General features: G+C 42.2%; 1 protein-coding gene across 2 annotated transcripts in view; it reads left to right on the forward strand.

Moving 5' to 3' along the window:
* The window catches only part of COL3A1 (collagen type III alpha 1 chain), a 93,867-nt gene that overhangs the window by 65,245 nt on the left and 6,883 nt on the right, over positions 1 to 21,739 (forward strand). For both annotated transcript variants that reach the window (XM_083704030.1, XM_083704031.1), the window contains 23 exons: positions 245 to 298; positions 705 to 803; positions 1,283 to 1,336; positions 1,433 to 1,486; positions 2,291 to 2,344; positions 3,191 to 3,244; positions 5,617 to 5,661; positions 5,807 to 5,905; positions 6,004 to 6,111; positions 6,865 to 6,918; positions 8,122 to 8,175; positions 8,279 to 8,332; positions 9,932 to 9,985; positions 11,027 to 11,134; positions 11,236 to 11,289; positions 12,263 to 12,316; positions 13,791 to 13,952; positions 15,702 to 15,809; positions 16,707 to 16,814; positions 17,682 to 17,735; positions 18,101 to 18,208; positions 19,767 to 19,820; positions 20,604 to 20,711. In XM_083704030.1, coding sequence (XP_083560156.1) covers positions 245 to 298; positions 705 to 803; positions 1,283 to 1,336; positions 1,433 to 1,486; positions 2,291 to 2,344; positions 3,191 to 3,244; positions 5,617 to 5,661; positions 5,807 to 5,905; positions 6,004 to 6,111; positions 6,865 to 6,918; positions 8,122 to 8,175; positions 8,279 to 8,332; positions 9,932 to 9,985; positions 11,027 to 11,134; positions 11,236 to 11,289; positions 12,263 to 12,316; positions 13,791 to 13,952; positions 15,702 to 15,809; positions 16,707 to 16,814; positions 17,682 to 17,735; positions 18,101 to 18,208; positions 19,767 to 19,820; positions 20,604 to 20,711 — 1,755 coding nt within the window. The remainder of the gene's footprint in view (positions 1 to 244; positions 299 to 704; positions 804 to 1,282; positions 1,337 to 1,432; positions 1,487 to 2,290; positions 2,345 to 3,190; positions 3,245 to 5,616; positions 5,662 to 5,806; positions 5,906 to 6,003; positions 6,112 to 6,864; positions 6,919 to 8,121; positions 8,176 to 8,278; positions 8,333 to 9,931; positions 9,986 to 11,026; positions 11,135 to 11,235; positions 11,290 to 12,262; positions 12,317 to 13,790; positions 13,953 to 15,701; positions 15,810 to 16,706; positions 16,815 to 17,681; positions 17,736 to 18,100; positions 18,209 to 19,766; positions 19,821 to 20,603; positions 20,712 to 21,739) is intronic.

Genomic DNA, 21,739 nt, shown 5'->3' on the forward strand with positions numbered 1-21,739 from the left:
TAATAGTTGTCCAGCCACAAAATAATAGCAGATTTGAATTTTTCACACCGAAATTTTTAAGACCCTTCACGGGAGAGATTAGCAAAAATTAAGTTTCACACCCTAAAATGACATGCCCTACCACTTAATGAAGCTTGTCTTCAAGGCTAATGCTGTAACAGTGGGAAAAATAAAATGGAACCCTAAAATGTCCTCTTACGAAAGGTCTCTTTTACACAAATACTATTTTGATTTCCTTGTGCAGGGTTTAACAGGAAGCCCAGGAAGCCCAGGACAGGATGGAAAACCAGGTCCTTCTGTAAGTAAATAACTTTATGCCACTCCTGTTACCATCCTTGATTTTCACATCTGTAATAAAATAAATATAGCAGCTTATTTAAATTTACTGAGTACATTGGTTTGCTCTGAAGTTATATTAGCAAAGCTTTTACTCTGGGTTTTACTAAATGGCACTGTCAACCCGACTTAGCTAACATTCATGGGGACACCAAATATTATTAGATGAACGTATACTTTCAGTATCTTAGGGTTCTCTTGTTTTTGTGTTTGTGTTTTAAATCGTTCAAGAATGTTTAAAATGACAGGATAATCTAGAACTGTCTTTGTTTAACTCACAGCAGCAAGATGATCCCTTGGGGTTTCAATATTTCTCTGTTGTTTCTTTACATGTCCCTATACATTTAATTTGCATTTGTTTTCATCAGGGGTCCCCGGGAGAATCAGGGCGAAGTGGTCCCCCAGGACCAGCAGGTCCACGAGGTCAACCAGGAGTGATGGGTTTTCCTGGTCCCAAAGGTAGCGAGGTTAGTATAATCTGAAGAATATATACTTAAGAGGATACACTTACTTATACTTACAGCTTCTATAAAGTCATTGTGCTGTGACTCAGACAACAGAATATCTGTTTCCAGTGCTTTTTCTCCTACAAAAAAAGAGGTGCCAGAACTTACCATGAATATCTCTGTTGTTCTCTGTTGTTCTCTTAGAATGGCAATGGTGCCCACCTGAGAGGTTCTGGAACTGAGTTCCAGTGAGTCCCAGCTGGAAAAAAAAGTCCTGTCTGTCTCTACTTTGAGTATGGCACCCCTGAATGTCTGTGACTGGCCATTAATTATGGTTCTATCACATTATTTTGATAATAAATAGAATCTAGTACGCTGAACTTTTATTGCTTTCAGTCCACAGCCATTGAAATTTTCCACTATTAAAAACAAAACAAAACAAAACAAAAAAAGATTTCAGAGATACATTTCAACTCTGCCATATGTTTTGTATTTCTTAGGGTTCACCAGGTAAAAATGGAGAGAGAGGTTCACCTGGACCTCCTGGCGGACTGGTGAGTAGAATTACCATAATCAATCTGCTAGTAATTCCATATTATATCTTTATGGCATTATGCTGACCGTAACTAACACCAATACTTATTTAACAGGGACAACCAGGAAAGGATGGTGAAGCAGGAGCACAAGGCCCTCCAGGACCTTCTGTAAGTAAGCTTCAGTGAGAAACATGACAACAATTTCATAGACTCAGAGTTGGAAGAGGCCTCAAAGGTCATCTACTCCAACCTGCAATTACTGTTGCAGCATCCTAATTATATCATATCTACTAAAATTGTAACTATTGGCTATAAAAAGACAAAGTAAATTTATCACCTGTCCTATCAGTAATTCTGTCTGGGACTTCACTTGACATCAGGCAGTGGGGCACAAATTTCATCTGGTAACCATGCAAACTATTTTTTTTATATTTAGGGGAAATGAGTATGTTTGTTCTGAAAGCATTGGAAATGAGATTGAGGGGAGCAGAACAGGGAATCATTCATCAGGAATTCAGTACTTTTGCCACCACCTTCTTCTTCTTCTTCTTCTTCTTCTTCTTCTTCTTCTTCTTCTTCTTCTTCTTCTTCTATGCCAGTGTGGTGTGGTGGTTAAGAGCGGTAGATTTGTAATCTGGTGAATCGGGTTCGCATCTCCGCCCCTCCACATGCAGCTGCTGGGTGACCTTGGGCTAGTCACACTTCTCTGAAGTCTCTCAGCCCCACTCACCTCACAGATTGTTTGTTGTGGGGGAGGAAGGGAAAGGAGAATGTTAGCCGCTTTGAGACTCCTTCGGGTAGTGATAAAGCAGGATATCAAATCCAAACTCTTCTTCTTCTTCTTGATTAGTGTTGCCCTCTTATTGTTTCTTTATCTCAACATATCCAGGAACAAAACAGTACAGATGTGCCAATGATAAGTAGAGTGTGTTGGCAAACTATTATGACTACTTTCCCCTTCTGTTTTTCCAGGGTCCTTCTGGGGAAAGAGGAGAACCAGGAGCAACAGGACCACCTGGATTCCAGGTATTTTGATATTCAGCTGTTATTCATTCTTGAGTATATATTTTTCCCCAAACCAGATTCTTTTAAAGCAAGTTAGGGCGAAAATGTGGAAATGCATTTATGACTCGAATCATTTAATTATATTTTGATGTTCAAGTCTGCAATCCTGAACTCAGCTTGCTTATCCCATCCCATCAGAATCAGTGGGATTTGAGCAATGTAATTCTGAGCCAATTTCAGCCAGAAAAAAGCAAGATACCATAGATTTCCCTACTCTGTATTTTTATGCCTTTCCCAACTGCAAAGACACCATCGGGTTATCAAATTTAGCTACTGGTCATCTAAAAGGAGTTGTAAAAGATCCATAAATACCTCCCAAGGAATTTATCTAATCCTATTTGTTGGTTTCCTTCAATATTCCTACAGATGTTTTCCTTGACATAGACCCTTCAGGTTAGCCTCACATTTGACTATACGAAGAATTGTTGGTGGCAGGCTGCAAACATAACCTTTGTTAGGGTTACTCTTGAACTGCACATTTTCCCTTATCATGGAAGAGAAATAGTATTGACTCAGAGATGGAGTAGCCATTTTGCATGCTTAAGGATCTAGGCTTATTCCCTGACATCTCTAGTTAAAGAATGTAAGGCAGGTGGGGAAAATAGGCCGATGCCAATCAGAGTAGACAATAACTGAAAAGATGGGTCAGTGGTTTGACACAATATAATGCCTATATTCAGATGGAAATCACTAAGTGGAAGAAGCTACTTTCTACTCTTTCTGAATTTTTATTTATAAAGTCATGCAGCACCATGTGCTGGAAAAGCAGACCTATATATGTGTAATGAGTTCTTTTGCCTCTCCTAGGGACTACCTGGTCCTCCTGGTGGACCCGGAGAGAATGGAAAGCCTGGAGAAGCTGTAAGTTGTCCTTTCATCTTATCTTTTCCCTCCTCTTTCCCCTCAATCTTCACCTCCAGAAAAAAAAATTTAAAAAATGGATGCATAGATACACAGTGCTGAGTGGTGTGGCGAAAAACATGCAGGCTTTCTCACATACTATCACAGCAGCATCTAAATGATATCTGGAAATGGTGGCATATATCACTGCTGAAATATCAGCCCTAGCAAACCTGGGACACAAGGAAAATTCCAAGGTTGCTGTAATGAATTCTGAGTCCTAACTGTATGTTGACATAGAGCCATTTTCCAGGGGCAGTGGCGGGGTGGGGATTAGACTTGTAGGACATTGCTCTGAAATAGTCTTTGAAACTGATAAGGTTTTTACTTCCAAAACCATTCTCTAATGTTCATATTTCATCTAGAAGTGCTTTTGGAAGCTATGGTCAACAAAACCTCTAGCTTCGCTCATCATCATGTCCAGAAAAAAAGGATTTGCTGCGAGCTAGATATATTCAGACTTCTCAGAACCGAAACTTTACTCTTAACCCCACCTTGCTACATGGAATCTTCTGGAATTTATTGACATATATGAATTTTGCTTTACATTACCTTCCTCCTTCTATTTAGATCCCCCCCATGTCCCCCCCGTCTGTTTTTCATTTTTGTTTTCTCTCTCCAAAATAAATGGGCATTGCGTCACCGGCATGACACATGTTAGATAGCTCATGATCTGGTTATGGATTGTTGTGACCCACTGGATGAAAGATTTTAGTGTACACAATCATCAGCTTCACATGATTTATCTGTTGTTGGAGAGGACCATCACAGACCAAAAGCAGGACTATCATGTGTTTTGAATGCCATCTCAAATAATTCTCATGGATATCAAAGTGAGCATGTCAGGAAGAAGTTTCTAGTATAGCTTTAATTAAACAATTAATGAGGTATTACATACCAAGTAATTACTGCCATGAAGTGATGTGACTCATGAGCCAAATAATTTTTTTAAAAAACCTACAACATAGTAGAAAAGTAAGCCATAATAATAATAATAATAATAATAATAATAATAATAATAATAATATAAAACTTTAAAAAGAAAGAGTAGCATAAAATATATTCCATATATGTTCCAAATATGAACAAGGTTAATATTTATAGAAAATATATCACATAATCACGACTGTTGTCAAATAAATTCATATTTAGTAGGAATGTGATTTTTTTAAAAAGCTATATTTTTTAAAACAATGTCTACAAAATGTTTCCATCAATATTTGCTTCTTAAATAAAAATTTATATTCTCCTGATATGCCAGGATTTCATACAAACTGTAGGGCATAGAAAACTATCAGGACTAAACATGAGGATAGAAAAGAGTGTGGGTTGTTAGCATTTTCCTACAGGTCAAAAAGGGTTTTGATAAAGTAGAATGGAATTATCTTTTTAAAACCTTAAAGAAAGTTAGTACTGGTTCAGTTTCTGGATCCAAATAATGTATAGTTTACTTCAAACCAAAATAACAGATAATTAGATGCATTGTAAGCTTTTGAAGGATGTCTAGTTTATTACTTGTACTGTTCACAGTACCTTTAGCAACTGAAGTGTGAGCAATCCATCGTCTGAGAACTATGGCCATGACATGACCTATAAATCCAATCAATTACTCAGGATTGCATTGCCAGGTTATATTAAGATGGCTAGGAATGCAATATTATGCAGCTTTGCATGAAAGTAAGATTCCCTATATTCAATGTATCTTAATTCCTAGTTAGTGTGTTTCAGAATGCAGCTGTGGTATTATATATATGTTTTCCATTATGGACATTATAATAACTTTTCTATCCATTTGGGCAGATTACTCTTATGCATTTATGGCATACAATTTCACCAAAGAAAGATGTGCCCCTTGTTAATAGCATTAAAAGTAATTTAAAAACAAATATTTATTTTAAAAATAAAATCAAAATTTGAAGTCAATTGCACAAATGTATCTTACTCAGAGCAGTAAAGATTTGGACACAATTAATTATAACTTTTCATGAAAATTAAGAAGCATCTGAAACAATTTGAAAATCTAAAGTTGTGTCAAATATGAGCAGCAAAAAATGTAATAAGCCCACAAAATAACTTTATATTGCAATGTCTCCCAATAACACTTGGCAAAGCTAGTCCCTAGGTTTATATAAAATGACTAAAACTTGATCAATATGATAAAAATGACGAGGTTTATCTGCTTCTAATGGATTGTATTAGTATGACAACTGTATATATTAGGTAATAAACTGGAGACATGGCTCAAAAGAAAATGCCTGGGTGCGTGTTAAGCATTAATGAATATGTATTTCATGAAACATGTAAGTAATCTATCTGCATTTGGTTCATATCAGGGTCCAAGAGGTGAAAATGGAGCTCCAGGACTCCCAGGGACCAAGGTACATTTTGTAAAAACTGCTCCGTGTGTTTTGGGTTTTTGTGTGTGTGTGTGTTTAAGTATGGAACAGGGGGGCTGGGAACCAAACAAATACATGCTGTGGCCCTTGGAGATTGTGCAAAGCGAAATGTTTTAATTCATATTAGGGTGAAAATGGCATCCCAGGAGAACGAGGTGCACAAGGACCTCAGGGTCCCCCGGGAAGTAGAGGTGGAGCTGGCCCTCCTGGACCAGAAGGTGCAAAGGTATGTACAAGTTTATTTAGTTTTGTGCACAACTTACAAAATATTTCCAGTCTTCCTCTTTTGTTGTCATGTAATAGCTTCTTAAAACATTCCACTAGGGCCCAGGTGGTCCTCCAGGTCCTCCTGGAGGTCCCGGACTACAAGGTTTACAAGGAATGCCTGGAGATAGAGGAGCCAATGGAAACCCTGGACCTAAAGGGGACAAGGTATGCACTTTTGTACTTACAAAAACAACAATAACGCATGCTATTCTAAACTCATAATGTTCATCTGGCTAGCTTTACTACTGACCTGATCATAGGTTCCTTGAAAAACTGCATTGCCAGATGAGGCCACTAAAAGCTGCAGGTACTTATCTTTCCTGAGATCCCCACTTTTTGGATACAAAATGATATATAAAAATATTGGGGTCAAATCTTCAGGTAGCATACCTCTCTCACCCCTGCCCTAAGTATACTTACATGGAGTTAGCTTCCATTGGTGTCAGTAGGACTCGAATTGAAACAAAAAGGATTAAGAATGGGTTATTAATCACCATATTATGTTTATATTAGTGGGATTGGTTCGGTTTGACTCTTTAACTCTGAACTTATTGATCAGATTTGCACTTGAGTTCCATGATTGCCTCAGCGTCCTGATTCATAACTTTCTAATACTTCCTAATCCTTCCTTGTATACTTTATATACTTTGTGAAAACCAGTGTTTTCTCACAGCAGGCTGTGTACCAGTTCTGTGCCACTGGTAACAATAGGCATAGGAACATAAATTACAGATTGGCAGAGAGGGAATGACCCTTTTCCAGACACTAAGTAGATTGACTCTGTTGGGAGAGTCATTATATCTACAACACTGATCGCAGCAAACAAACTCCTGGTGATTTAGCAATGTTAAGAAATAGCAGTGATGCCTCTTTCTCCCCTTTTCCTGTTCTGGTAACCATATAAGCTTTGTTTGACAGGGAGAGCCTGGTAGCAGAGGTGGAGATGGCTTGCCTGGAAAAGATGGTGTCCGAGTGAGTAAAACCTCCCATGGGTTCATTTTTAGATAACTTGGCTACAACATCCCTTTATACATGGCGGAAGGGTGGATTTCCAATAGTTCTCTTCCAGCTCATTATATGAGTTTGGGGAGCTCCTTGCTAACCTTCCCTACCAGTTTCCCCAGTTTCCCAAACTTCCCCTTGTCAGGTAAGTCCAAAGGGCAGGAACCAGCAGCGAAGGCCAGCAGGGAGGGTTGGTAGCAATGGCACAGGTCACATTGGAAATAGACAGTCATGTGTATGCTCAGGAGCGTTTACTGCACAGGGAGTGCAGTTTTCCAATATTTCTCTGCTCAGTGGATGAAGCTGGGAGGGATTGTAACCCACACACTCTATGCTCCCATGTAGCAGTAGATGCTCCTGAGCTGAGAGGCAATGCAAACTTCTATATAGCCCATGCTCCTCAGCGTTAATACAGTGGTGCCTCGCAAGACGAAATTAATTCGTTCCGCGAGTCTCTTTGTCTTGCAGTTTTTTCGTCTTGCGAAGCACCCCTATTAGCGGCTTAGCGGCTTAGCGGTTATTAGCGGCTTAGCGGCTTAGAAAAAGGGGGGGAGGGAAAAAACTCGCAAGACTCGCAAGACGTTTTCATCTTGCGAAGCAAGCCCATAGGGAAATTCGTCTTATGAAGCACCTCAAAAGACAGAAAACTCTTTCGTCTAGCGAGTTTTTCGTCTTGCGAGGCATTCGTCTTGCGGGGCACCACTGTAGATGTTTGACTGTTTTGAACCCTCCTAGCCATTTCTCCCCAACTTAACACGTGTGTGTGTGTGTTTAGTGGTGGGGATCAGCTTTGACAACTGGTAGTGGGTGAGCCTATTTTGAGATGCAGAGATTTGACTTCAGCTTGGTATTTCCAAAGTGGAAGATTCAGTTCCATTCCCTTACCCAGTTTGGAATTTCAGCACCATCACTAATTCTCATAGCATGAAAGTATAAAACAACAACCACCCAGATTTACCCTATAGATCACCTATAACCCCTGCAAGCCTCAGAGCTGATCGCTTTTTTGCGGAGCGATCAATTCTGCGCCGCCATTACCTCCGCAGGAAACCAGAAGTCTGGGAAAAGAATATTCAGAACACTTTTGCTTTCCAGACTTTGTTGAAAGTTGTGTTCACACGTTTTTATTAAAATTACACTGCTGAATATATATATATATATTTCATCCTGCAGGGTCCTGTCGGTTCCATTGGACCCCCCGGTCCAGCAGGCCAACCAGGAGACAAGGTATAGGTCTCATTCCAAAATGGCGATTATTTTTCATATGTAAATGTCAATTGTGCACATTTTGAAGAATCCAATTCTGAAAAAAAATATTATTTTCTTTCAGGGAGAGCCTGGTACAGCTGGGCCTCATGGTCCAACAGGTCCCCGTGGTGGTCCCGTAAGAGATCCTTTCTTTTCAATCATACTTTAAGCCAATTTTTGTTTTGTACTGCTCCTAAAGTATTTTCCAAGGAAGAAATGTAGTTCTGTACAACCCATTGACTTCACATATAGTACGTTTGAGTGCTGGATTGCTTGCTTAGGGATCAATATATAATAGAAAGTGCCAGAATATCATTTCTTTTTGGCATGTATTTTAAAACTATACATGAAAGTAAATCAGTCCCTCTTCTGTACTAAATTATATGCACAATCTCACAAATTTCACTACCAACCAATAGGAACCTGTACACATATTTCCCTCTCCTTTCCCTTCCTCCGCTAACATTTTACATTTATGCAAATTTAAGGAGCCATGATTTCAACAGTACTCTATTCATTTTTCTTATAATAGTCTATTATAAGATCTCTAGTGATAGATTTTAAACATTTAACTCTGCTGGTGGCATAAAATCGTGTAACTAAAATTGATGCCTAGCACACAGCACTGATTATCAACAAAATAAGCATCTTTAGCAAAGCAGTCTGGCCATGTAGATACGTACAAGAATATAATCAACGTTTATTTTTATTTATTTATTTTTCTTGCATTCATATCCCACCTTTCTTCCATCATGGAACCCAAGGTGACATACATGCATATTATCTATTCTTCCCTTTGAGGGAAATTAACCTTATTGTCCTATTTAAAATATTATTGATCCTTTCCTAGCTGCTTGATAAATAATAGTTCATTATTAGAATGTCCATTTGTGGGTTTATCTAACTTTCCTGCCACACAGAGTACAGTTGGACCCCTGAGAAACATATGAAAATCTCAAAGGGGGGGGGGGAGGAATGCATGGCTTTCTTGCATTGTTTACAAAACAGATAAAGAAATAAGAAAGGAACTGAACACAGCAGGTGAGGAATGAGTCAATGTATAGGGCATTCAAGCAAAGTCTGGGTTTAGGCACTTGCTATCCTTGATAGCCACGCGGGTGGCGCTGTGGTTTAAACCACTGTGCCGCTTGGACTTGCTGATCAGAAGGTCACGGTTTGAATCCCTGCAACAGGGTGAGCTCCCGTTGTTCGGTCCCAGCTCCTGCCAACCTAGCAGTTTGAAAGCACGTCAAAGTGCAAGTAGATAAATAGGTACCACTCCGGCGGGAAGGTAAACAGTGTTTCCGTGCATTGCCCTGGTTCGCCAGAAGCGGCTTAGTCATGCTGGCCACATGACTCTGAAAAACTGTCTGCAGAAGCAGACAAACATTGGCTCCCTCGGCCTGTAAAGCGAGATGAGCGCCGCAACCCCAGAGTCATTTGCGATTGGACTCAACTGTCAGAGGTCCCTTTACTTTTACCTATCCTTGATCAAGTCATTTCCATAAGAAGTTGCCAAGCTAACAAAGCATAACCAGTTATGAAGGGGTATCAAAGCTTTTGCACACTTTCTTGGATGTTGTAAACAGTTTGATGTCTTGAGAGGAGAAAATAGGGAGACCCTGCAAATGCAGAATATCTGCAAACCAGAGCAGCTGAAATAGGAACAACAATAGAGGTGGTACTTTGCAAACTTTGGAGGTGATTTAATTGTATTACTCGTTGACATTTTCAGGGTGATCGAGGAGAGCAAGGACCCCCTGGCCCAGCTGGCTTCCCTGGAGCTCCTGTAAGTATGGGGAGGGAGGAAGGGAGAGACATATGTACAAAGATGCATAGATAGGTACATACATAGATACTGTTTTGTATTTTCCTAGTCCTTTTCCATAGAAGCTCTGGATTTTAAGTACACATCAGAAGATCATTATTAACCCATCTTCACTCTCACCTGTGCATAACAAGAGGAAGGCAACAGCTTCCTATAAATATTGAACCTTCTAGTAAATTCAGGCATTGAGTGCTAATAGAACTACAGTTGTACCTTGGAAGTCGAACGGAATCCGTTCCGGAAGTCTGTTCAATTTCCAAAGCGTTCGAATTCCAAATCGCAGTTTCTGATTGGCTGCAGGAAGCTCCTCTGCCAATCAGAAGCTGCGGAAGCCCCATTGAATGTTCGGCTTCCAGAAGAACATTTGAAAACCAGAACAGTCACTTCCGGGTTTTGATCGTTTGGGAGCCAAAACGTTCGAGAACTAGGCTGTTCGAAAACCAAGTTACAGAAACAAGAGAGAGGTTTCTGTGAAACTCCGATATTTGCAGAAGTACAATAAATGTTTTAGAAACCAAAAACAGAAACACCTAGCCATAAGGACAGCATGCCCAGCAACCACAGAATCTAGGATAATTGTTGGGAAAGACCAGCTGGCTAAGACTCCAAACAACTGAACTCTTTAATAATAATAATAAAAAAATTTATTTATAGCCCGCCCTCCCCAGCCAAAGCCAAGCTCAGAGAGGCTTTCTACCAGAATCATCAATGACAGGATTTGCAGGATTTGCAGCCCCCGCAAAAAAGCAGGGGAGCAGGACTCAATAGCTACTGTTAGGTCTCATTATTCACCTCGTAATCAGTCATTATTATATCTCATCAGTGCTATTTTTCTAGAAAAAGAGGTGCTGGAACTCCCTTGTTCTCTTTTAATGGCAATGGTGCCTACCTGAGAGGTGCTGTAACTGAGTTCCGGCAAGTTCTGGCTGGGGAAAAAGAAATCCTGTGTCTCCTACTGATAATAATGTTGATGTTTAACATGCATGTCTTACTTTTCTATAGGGACAAAATGGAGAACCTGGTGGAAAAGGAGAGAAAGGCCCTTCTGGTGAGCGTGGTGAAGCTGGACCCCCCGGTGCTGCTGGTCCATCAGGAGGCCCTGGAGCACCCGTAAGCATAGATATCCTAATCTAATGTTTATGAAGTCAATGTATTGCTGGTCTGTATTTTCCTTCTGGCATTATGATGTATCGTTCTCATATCCTGTCTAGGGTCCAGCCGGTCCCCCAGGAGGAAAAGGAGAGCGAGGTTCACCAGGCCCAGTAGTGAGTATTGTTTTTTCAGTCTCTTCTTTATCAGTAAGCAATGGTGATGCATATTCCAGTTCCAGTCAGATGCAAGTAGTTGCACTTGCTAAAGTATACTGTGATCTAAGAGAAGCATGCTAGAGTCCCCTGACACAGATAAATAAGAAAGTAGTTTAGATAGTTTAGGTACTACATGCTTGGTTCAACTGGCCTGAAAGCTCTAATTGACAAAAGTATTTTGATGCATGCTTTGACATACACCGAGGGCCTTCTGGCAGTTCCCTTTCTGTGAGAAGTGAAGCTACAGGAAACCAGGCAGAGTGCCTTTTTCGTAGTGGCACACCTTCCCATCAGATGTCAAGGAGATGAGTAACTATATAAGCTTTAGAAGACATCTGAAGGCAGCCCTATATAGGAAAGCTTTTTAATGTGTAATGTTGTATTGTGTTTTGTTATATGATGGAAGCTACCCACAGTGGCTGAGGTAACCAGTCAGATGGACGGGGTACAAATAATAAAAATGATTATTATTTAGTTAGACCAGCCCATCCATTGTAAAATGCTGACCTCCCATTCTTACGTGGAGATAAAATGGAAATGCATTCATATCTTTTCACAACATGGCTACATATTGCACAAAGCATTGGTCTCTTAATATATATCTGCCAACAGAGGATAATGCTTCCTGCATCTTATCAAGTCCAGAAAGGTTCTGCTGCAATACTTCTAGGAGTCTTTAGGTTGCCACAATAATCTTGTGTTTCCAGACGTGTTTATGACAGGCACATTCGCCATATAAATCTCAGTTAGTTGCCATGTAAAAAATGCTGTTATTTTTCACTCTCATGTAGTAACTTCCAACATAGTCATCAAAGTAGGTGATTTAATTATGTACTTAAAGATATTTCAGCCCCTTGAATTCTGCTTTTCGGTATTTGAAGATACTAGTGTTTTATGACCTGTTAACTTGAGCATCACTTATATTTTTTAGGGTCAGGCTGGCTTTCCTGGTACTCGTGGCTTACCTGGCCCTCCAGGCAACAGTGTAAGAATACCTACCATTTCTTAATCCTTTCCATGCTACTAATGTCTCCAGTTGCCTTTGGGTTCTCAAGTGGCCAGGGATGAGTGCCCACCTCCATGGACATGAATTTGAAAATTTACTTGCCCATAAGTTGTGCACATATTACTTGTGAAGTCTTAATCAACTGGCTTTTGTTTTAATAAATTATAAAACAATCTTCCTAATGGAGAAACACCAACCTGCCCCAGACTACAGAGCCTCCGATATTGCCTGCTTAGGTTCTTCCAGACTCGCCTACATCAGAGCTGTAAGGAGGAAACCTCTGGGTGGAATTCAGGGTCACACTCAGGCCAGCAGCTGATGTGCCTCTTCGTGACTCCCTGTGCTTAAATCCTACCCAATGCCATTTCCACACAAGTTGTGAGATATGTCTATGTATCAGGCCCAACAACCCCACGTAATCCACTAAGTGAAAAGCGAATCTTCTCAACCAAAGGCCAGTTGTGGTTATGAGTCAAATTCCTTCTGGCTCTGAAAACCAGCAGCCACTCAATGCCTCAGTGGAAGACTCTAAACCAAGGGATGGAGGGCTGCAAAACTGGCCCACGATGTGTGAAAGAGGTGAATGGTGGGCTGCCCTGCCACTCCAACCCCTTTGCAAGAACCTGTTGGCCTCTGTGAGAGGTCAAAAATCTCAGCAATGGAACTGGGAGGCCATGGCGGCATCTGTGCCACCCTGCAATTTTTCTCCAGGCCATTGCTCCTTTCCATTGTTCCTATGCCACCTGGTTTGAGATCTTGCTGTCGCCAGTGTGGTGTAGTGGTTAAGAGCGGTAGACGCGTAATCTGGGGAACCGGGTTCGCGTCTCCGCTCCTCCACATGCAGCTGCTGGGTGACCTTGGGCTAGTTACATTTCTTTGAAGTCTCTCAGCCCCACTTACCTCACAGAGTGTTTGTTGTGGGGAGGAAGGGAAAGGAGAATGTTAGCTGCTTTGAGACTCCTTCAGGTAGTGATAAAGCGGGATATCAAATCCAAACTCCTCCTCTTCTTCTTCTTCTTCTTCTTCTTCTTCTTCTTCTTCTTCTTCTTCTTCTATGTAGCAAAATGTCCTTTTGCAACTTGGCTTGAACAAAAGCCTAGCTGCGAAGAACAATTCCTGCAGCTGGATCCAAGCAAGACTTAGGACAAGGAATAAATACATTTTTAAAATAATAATGATAATAATGTTTGTGTTCTGCTAACAAACCCACCCCCATTTGCTATTATGTTGTTCATCCATAGTCTGCTTTACTCTCAAAGCATCTTTTCTTTTTACGAGTTACTTTTGAATGTGTTCATAGAGCACAATTCAATCCATATTCAAGAGTGGCAAGTCTAAATCAAGGAGGTCTATCTCCTTTGCACATATCATGAATTCTCCATTATTTTGGTATTCTAAGAGTGTTGATTCAAATACTGTATGTCAAGCATCACTTTCAAATATTGACTCCTAGGGTAACCCAGGACTTCCTGGCAATGCGGGTCCCCCAGGCAAGGATGGTCCTCCTGGTCCAGCTGGTTCTACTGGTCCTGCTGGTGGCCCAGGAGCTGCTGGTCCCAAAGGTGAGCCTGGCCCACCAGGTGAAAAAGGTCCGGCAGGTGTAAAAGGAGAACCAGTAAGTACATTATTTGGGAGTCTATAAAATAGAGTTAAAAATATTCAGTGAAAGATTACAGTTTTCCCGTGATGTCTTACTTCTGATACGTTAAAATTACAGATGCAGTGATTAGACTGATCTGTTGTGGGTGTGTGGGTGTGTGATAAATTAGGACCAATCTTTACAGCTAGTCATAGCAGCTCTTCTTCTTAATCAATGTATTGCCTTGCCTGCATGTCAAAATGGCTGCTCATCACTCTCCCGGGGGTGGGGGACAGATGCAGCCCCTTACTCTTGGCCTCCTTCCTCTGATGGCTTAGGCATAGGCCATTGAAGGGGAATTCCCCATGGACAGCGGGAGTTCAGAGGTGGTATTCCTGCCCATGACACCATCTCCAAACAGGCTAATCAATGGCTCCACCTGGAGGGCAGTGCCTGGCTGGCTATTGGCTGCTGTCTCCTCCAGTCTGGCAGCAAGGCTTAAGAGGCTAGCTGCATGGAGATTTAACAGCGCTACAAAAAAATTTCATTTACTTAAGTTTTTGTTAAAACTCTTCAAATTGTAAGGAGCAAACATACACATTCCTGCTAACCTAGCAGTTCGAAAAAGTGCAAGTAGATAAATAGATACCGCTCTGGCGGAAAGGTAAACGGCGTTTCTGTGTGCTGCTCTGGTTCGCCAGAAGCGGCTTAGTCATGCTGGCCACATGACCCGGAAGCTGTACGCCAGCTCCCTCGGCCAATAAAGCGAGATGAGCGCCGCAACCCCAGAGTCGGTCACGACTGGACCTAATGGACCTAACATACACATTGTTTTATCTATATCACAGGACTGAATAATGGTTTTCGATTGTAGTTTTCAGGGCAAGCTCAAATCATAGTTTCCCAATTTACATTAAATGGTAAACTATGGTTGGCCTCAAACCAGGAAATGAGGGAAGAATTTCCCAGGCTCATGAACAGGAGAATACTTCAAGCTCGATGTTTCTTCCAGGCTCATTCACATAGCGCCAAACTATGGTTCTGCATTATGCCTCAACCATTGCTCTGTTTCTTAGAAATGGAACAACTCAGAATGTGAAAAGTATCCCCCCCCCTTAAACATAATTGGTGAGAGGCAAGACTTTAAGTCAGCCTTCCTCAATCTTTGGGTTCCTCAATGTTGTTGATCAGCCCCAGCCATCTGGATAAATGGCACAGGATTGTGGGGGTTGCAGTCCAACAACGTCTGGGGACCTAAGATTGGATTAATCATTATCTAAAAGCCTTAGCAAAAGTTTTATCAGAACACTATTTCTAAGAAATATGGAGGCTGAAATAAGCCCATAATCGTGACAGGGCTCACCAACCTTTTGAGGTCCATAGGCCCATTTGCTCACTGGAGAAGTGGTTATGGGCACCGTACAAACACTGCAACCAAGCACACACCACACTGTTCTGTTGGCTACAACACACCTCTTCTTTCAAGCCTAATCTTAATGAGGAGAGGGAGACCTTGTAGGTGTCAGGGAAGATGGTCTCCATTATGCTCTGCAAGGCATGGAGTGCATTTTCATCTGTACCATCTCTGCTCAGCTGAGCATGTTCTGCCAGAGAAACCTTCCCCCGTCCCCGCAGCTACACATAACACATATCTCAGTAAGCTTCAAAAGCCATTTTCTGCATCTGTATTTGTTGGTCTGGGGAAAATGTTTATTGTCCAAGGTGATAAATACAATCAGTAAATAAATCCCATAAACAAATTTGTTTCTGTATTTCTCTTCATAGGGTTTTCCAGGTCCTTCAGGATTGGGTGGCATACCTGGGCAACGTGGTTCTGTAGGGCTGCCTGGCCCGAGAGGTCCATCTGGTGCCAATGGCGCACCTGGCGGAAAGGTAAGGCATTACCCCATTACTTTTAATTCTCCAAATTATTTAACATAAGAAACGTTTTGTGTTTTAGAAATTAGGTCTTGAAGTGATGTGTGTGTGAGAGAGAGCTTCATAAAGAAATGTGTGATGAAGCTGTTTTGTGGACAAGTCTCCAGTGATCAGTGATTTCCTCCAGAGTTATAAAACACATAATTCCATGTTAGTGTCAGTATCAGCAGTTTTGTGGTAATATAAGGTGACATTATGTCAGTGATGGTCAGTGTGGTGGGAGAGATGGTAGTAATCACTTGCCTTCACTGAACAGAGTCCAAGGAAGAACAAGCTTAATTATTTACTGACATGCAATGCAATACTGTTGGAGGCAGGAAGTGGCTGGGTCAGTATAATTAGCCGGCATCAAGGGAATGGGAGTTCCCCCCCTCCCCCGGTAGTTTTGGAGTTTGCTTATGATGGGCAGAAATGTTATTGAGCCCTTTTGCATATCCCATTGCTTTAAAGCTCTTGCCACCTCTCTACCCCTCTAGCAATGAACAGACCACACACTCAAGTAAATTTAAAAGCTTTACTTACTAACTCCTAAGGTCTGATTCATGCGTTGTTCCATGCAGCAGCAAGGAGAACACAGATAGATTACTCTTGGGTGCCTAATATAGCATATAGTTTCAAACATGCACATTCAGATCCGTCCGTCTTGGTGGATTACATAGTGAGAAGAGAGAGTGAGGAATAGGAAAAGAAGCAGCTTCACTTTCTCCCTCGAGAAGGGGTTTGACCTAGCTGAGTCTAGGAACAGATCTCTCTGGTCTTAACTTCTTCATGCCTACAATAGCTCACATTTAGCAGGGGTTTTTTTAAAAAAAATGTCAGTATGTCATTAATCCATCTGTTTTTCCATTGCAGGGTGAAGATGGCAAACCAGGATCCAATGGTAGCCCAGGAGAACGAGGACCTCAAGGTCCACCAGGTCCAATGGGCCTAAATGGAGCACCCGGAGAACCAGGCAGAGACGTATGGAAAGAATTTCATCTTCGTTCTATCCTACGGATAAACACACTGCATGTAGAAATTTTGCCCACCTAAAGTGAGACAAATTAGCCTCATTCAAACATCCTGTTGTACATCCTAGTATGGAGACTAGGAAAGACTTGGTCTTCCTTCTGTGGGAAGCTGGATACTGGTTTGCACCCAAGCATACTCATTGCTTGATTTCTTTGAATTTGATTACTATACAAGGCAAAGGTCCTTACTTCCTGGGAGACCCATTTGTTGCTGTCACCTGGGTTGGAGGGAGAGCTGGACAAGCTTCCTCTGGTGTGCCTGAGTGACTGTTGCTTGACAAAATAAGCACTGCTTATTTTGCTCCCCTGTGGCCAGTCAGCTGCAACAGCAGACCTCCTGGGGGCAGGGACTCCAAGCAGACCGGAGAAGGAACGTCTCCCAACTGGCCTACGCTTAGACGTTAAAGGCTTGTTTGCACATCTTTGTGCTTGGTTTCTCTTCACATAATTATGGTTTAATTCCGATTCACAGCTGAACATAAGACCAGATTCAATGAAGAGCATTGTGTCAGAGGTAGCATGGAAGTTTAATTTGTAATTCCCTATTCAGACACGCATATCAGCATCTGGTGCTGCATTCCTCTTCATGTGTGATGTGTGGGAAATCCCTTAATGTGTGAGCAATCTCAGAAAAGCAGCAGCAGCCTATTTTGACATGCCATTAGGACCACGATAATTTCAAAGTTAAACATTTGGTGGATATATCACTCCAGAGCTAAATATTTCCTAAATGTTAAAGGATTTCTTTTAAGTCTTTCCCTTTGCTTCAATATTTTTATACTTATATTTAAAGCCTTCTTTCTCCCATATTTCTCAGGGTAACCCTGGATCAGATGGTTTACCAGGTCGTGATGGGTCTTCAGGACCAAAGGTGAGAAGTGACTTTAACCATCACAGTCACGTGTGCTCTTTCAGATCCCAGTGATTGTGGTTACTACTGCTAGTACTAATCAATACAGTGGCACCTTGGTTCTCGAACTCAATCCATTTGACTTCCAAAATGTTCACAAACCAAGGCGTGTGAACAATGCCAACAGCCAAAACGGATGTTCGGCTTCTGAAAAACGTTCACAAACCAGAAAGCTTACTTCCAGGTTTGCGGCGTTCGGGAGCCAATTTGTTTGTAAACTAAGCCGTTCGGGAACCAAGGTACCACCGTACTAGCATTTGACTGGGTTTATGGTCATTTAGAAAATTAAATGAATTCCTCACGTTGGCCATGTGTTGTCTCCTCAGGGTGATCGTGGTGAAAATGGTTCTCCTGGTTTGCCAGGGGCTCCGGGTCATGTGGGTCCCCCAGGTAACACGGGTCCAGCTGGGAAATCAGGCGAGAGAGGACATCCAGTAAGTATGAAAACAGTGCTGCCTTCCTATGTTTCCTTACTAGCATCTATGTGATAGTAAACAAGCAGGGTATTAACAGTATGCCATGCTTTTTCCACCTCCGTCTGACACCACAAGGAAGCGGGGAAGCCATCAGCAATACCACAGCAAGGAAGGCACCGTATTTTTCGCTCTATAGGACACACCCGACCATAGGACGCACCTTGTTTTAAAGGGGAGAACAAGGGGGGGGGAAATCGCCCCCTCTCTGCTCAGCTCCCCTTCAGCGAAGCGGCAGGAGAAACGTTTCTCCTCCCGCTTGGCTGAAGGGGCGCTGCGCAGCTCTCCCTCTCTGCTGAAGCCAGGAGAGTCTTGCTCTCTTGGCTTCAGTGAAAGGAACCCGAAGCCTTTGGAGCGCAGCGCGAGTTCCTTCCACGCTCAAAAGGCTTCAGGCGGCTATCCCTGAATCCTGGAGAGCGAGAGGGGTCGGTGTGCACCGACCCCTCTCAGTCTCCAGGATTCAGCGAAAGCAATGCGTAGCCTCCGGAGCGTGGAGGGAGCGCTCCCTCTGCACTTCAGAGGCTTCGTGTTGCTATCGCTGAAGCCAAGGAGCCTGCATTCGCTCCATAGGATGCACACACATTTCCCCTTCATTTTTGGAGGGGGGAAAGTGTGTCCTATAGAGCGAAAACTACGGTAGCTTGCCCGTTCAGTGGATTTTCTTCGGGTGAATTGCTTCAAGTCGATCCCACTATCTAGCAATTGAAAAAAAAAAAGCATATCAAAACAGGAATTTTCAAAATGATTTAGTTATTTGTAATGTCATTTCCTTTGAAATGCTGAAGACAGTGGGATGTGACCATGTGTCATACTCTAGTGCTCTAGAACAGATTTTGCTCCACTGAAACAACTTGAATTTGGTTTCTTCAACGACCTACTGCCATTTTTCCCGATGAAAAAGCCACTTCAAGTTAAATCCAGGGGCATACACCAACATGACCTTTGTGCACTGTGAAAAACTATGCTGCCTACAAAGTGTTATTTTTCTAGAACAAGAGGTGCCAGAATGCACCATGAATGCCTCCTTTTTCTCTTATACCGTGGTACCTCAGGTTAAGTACAGGTTAAGTATGGAGGTCCGTTCTTAACCTGAAACTATTCTTAACCTAAAGCACCACTTTAGCTAATGGGGCCTCCTGCTGCCGCTGTGCCGCCACTGCACGATTTCTGTTCTCATCCTGAAGCAAAGTTCTTAACCCGAGGGACTATTTCTGGGTTAGCGGAGTCTGTAACCTGAAGCGTCTGTAACCCGGGGTACCACTGTAATGGCAACGGCACCCACCTGAGAGGTGCCAGAGCTGAGTTCCAATTAGTTCTGGCTGAAAAAAGCCCTGAGCATACATGTTTTTTTTTGAAAATGGAAGTCATTGAAGTGATGTTTGTTCATTATGTTTGCTAATATATTTGGGAGCTTAATAGTAGAGATGTGAATGTTTTCTCTGTTTTGTGATTCATCCAGTTTATATCCAGAAAATCGATGCTCGGCATAGACATAATCCTGTGTTGTTGTTTGTTACAGGGACCTGCTGGTCCAGTCGGCCCCGCTGGCCCTGCCGGTGCCCGTGGTGCTCCCGTAAGTCTCTGCTTCAGAACTTCGTATGTATGTGTCCAGGGCAGCTGTTTATCAGCTCCATCTGGTATGCAGGCTGAGACCCTACCTGCCCGCAGACTGTCTCGCCAGAGTGGTGCATGCTCTAGTTATCTCTCGCTTGGACTACTGCAATGCGCTCTATGTGGGGCTACTTTTGAAGGTGACCCGGAAACTACAACTAATCCAGAATGCGGCAGCTAGACTGGTGACTGGGAGCGGCCGCCGAGCCCATATAACACCAGTCTTGAAAGACCTACACTGGGTCCCAATACGTTTCTGAGCACAATTCAAAGTGTTGGTGCTGACCTTTAAAGCCCTAAATGGCTTCGGCCCAGTATAGCTGAAGGAGCATTTCCACCCCCATCGTTCAGCCTACACACTGAGGTCCAGCACCAAGGGCCTTCTGGCGATTCCCTCACTGCGAGAAGCCAAGTTACAGGGAACCAGGCAGAGGGCCTTCTCAGTAGTGGCACCCACCCTGTGGAACGCCCACCCACCAGATGTCAAAGAGAAAAATAACTACCAAACTTTTAGAAGACATCTGAAGGCAGCCCTGTTTAGGGAGGCTTTTAATGTTTAATAGGTTATTGTATTTTAGCGTTTTGTTCAGAGTGGCTGGGGAAACCCAGCCAGATGGGCGGAGTATAAATTTTTTATTATTATTATTATTATTATTATTATTATTATTATTATTATTATATTACTAGTTCTCATTAAACCCAAGTTTACTCTTATGAAAACTCTTTGTCAATATGCTTCTAAAAGGGCCCTGCGGGTGCACGTGGTGACAAAGGTGAAGCCGGTGAACGTGGTAGCAATGGGATGAAGGGCCACCGAGGATTCCCTGGTAACCCCGGACCCCCTGGTCCAAGTGTAAGTTTGCAGAACTCTCCTGCCTTCCTTGCGTAAGAGAGGGGAAATGCTGGATTTGTTTCATGACCCCAGTGTTTAGCACAATATGTAACTTTGACAAGAACGAAAAGTATCCCAAGTGATCCCTACAGTGCCTGGATTATCCACCAAATGATGTACAATTTAATGTTTTGGCAGAGGAAAACAGGAGTGATTTTGCAGGTGTTCTGGAATTTACCAGCCTGTGTCCTGAGCCTTCATTATGTTTCATGGAGGAAACATGCCTAGCAATATCACTTGGGCATATAATTATTTCATTTTTGTAGGAGTAAAGTTGAACCTTTGGGGATATCCCAATATCCTTGGCAGCATCGCATGAGAGAAACTCCTTACTGTTTTGTTACTGGCATTTATAGACCACTCATTAATGGGTAGGTCACATTCAAAACAACGAAGAAATTTAAAAAATGGCATTTCAGTTTTCTGATACCACATATGCACAATGGCTCTAAGCCAGAGGAAGTTTGTTGTACTTAAGCATCCTTGAAATCCATGTAAAACATTTGCCACAATTAACTGAAGTGTCATTGATTTCAATAGGACTTAAGTCCAGCTAACTTCCTTTGATCCGTGGAGTTACCTACCTTTAAAGCCACTGGACCACCTATATTCTAGAATGGAAGCGTTCAAATTGTATTTAATTCTGAGAACATTTAGCTTCTAAACCATGCACATTAACATGGCTTATGGTCCCATACAAAACTGTAATAATGAAAACAGAGAACCATTTTATTTATATTTGACCCGGCCTGTGTAATAGCTCAGAAGTGGGGATCTTTTTCTGACTGTCAAGCTAGATTGTTGTCTCCCCACCCCAGTGGGTCACATTTCACAGCTATGCAAGGCCACCCACCTGTCATTCACATGAGGTCATGATGGTGTCAGGTGATGCTGCACTTTGAAGCCCCGGTTTTCGGGACGTCAAAGTGCAGCACAGAGCTGCCGGAAAGCCCTTTTGCAAACATCCCTGCACTACTATTTGAATCTCT

Source organism: Podarcis gaigeae (genome assembly GCF_964106915.1).
Source record: "Podarcis gaigeae genome assembly, chromosome: 1".
Taxonomy (NCBI): Eukaryota; Metazoa; Chordata; class Lepidosauria; order Squamata; family Lacertidae; genus Podarcis; species Podarcis gaigeae.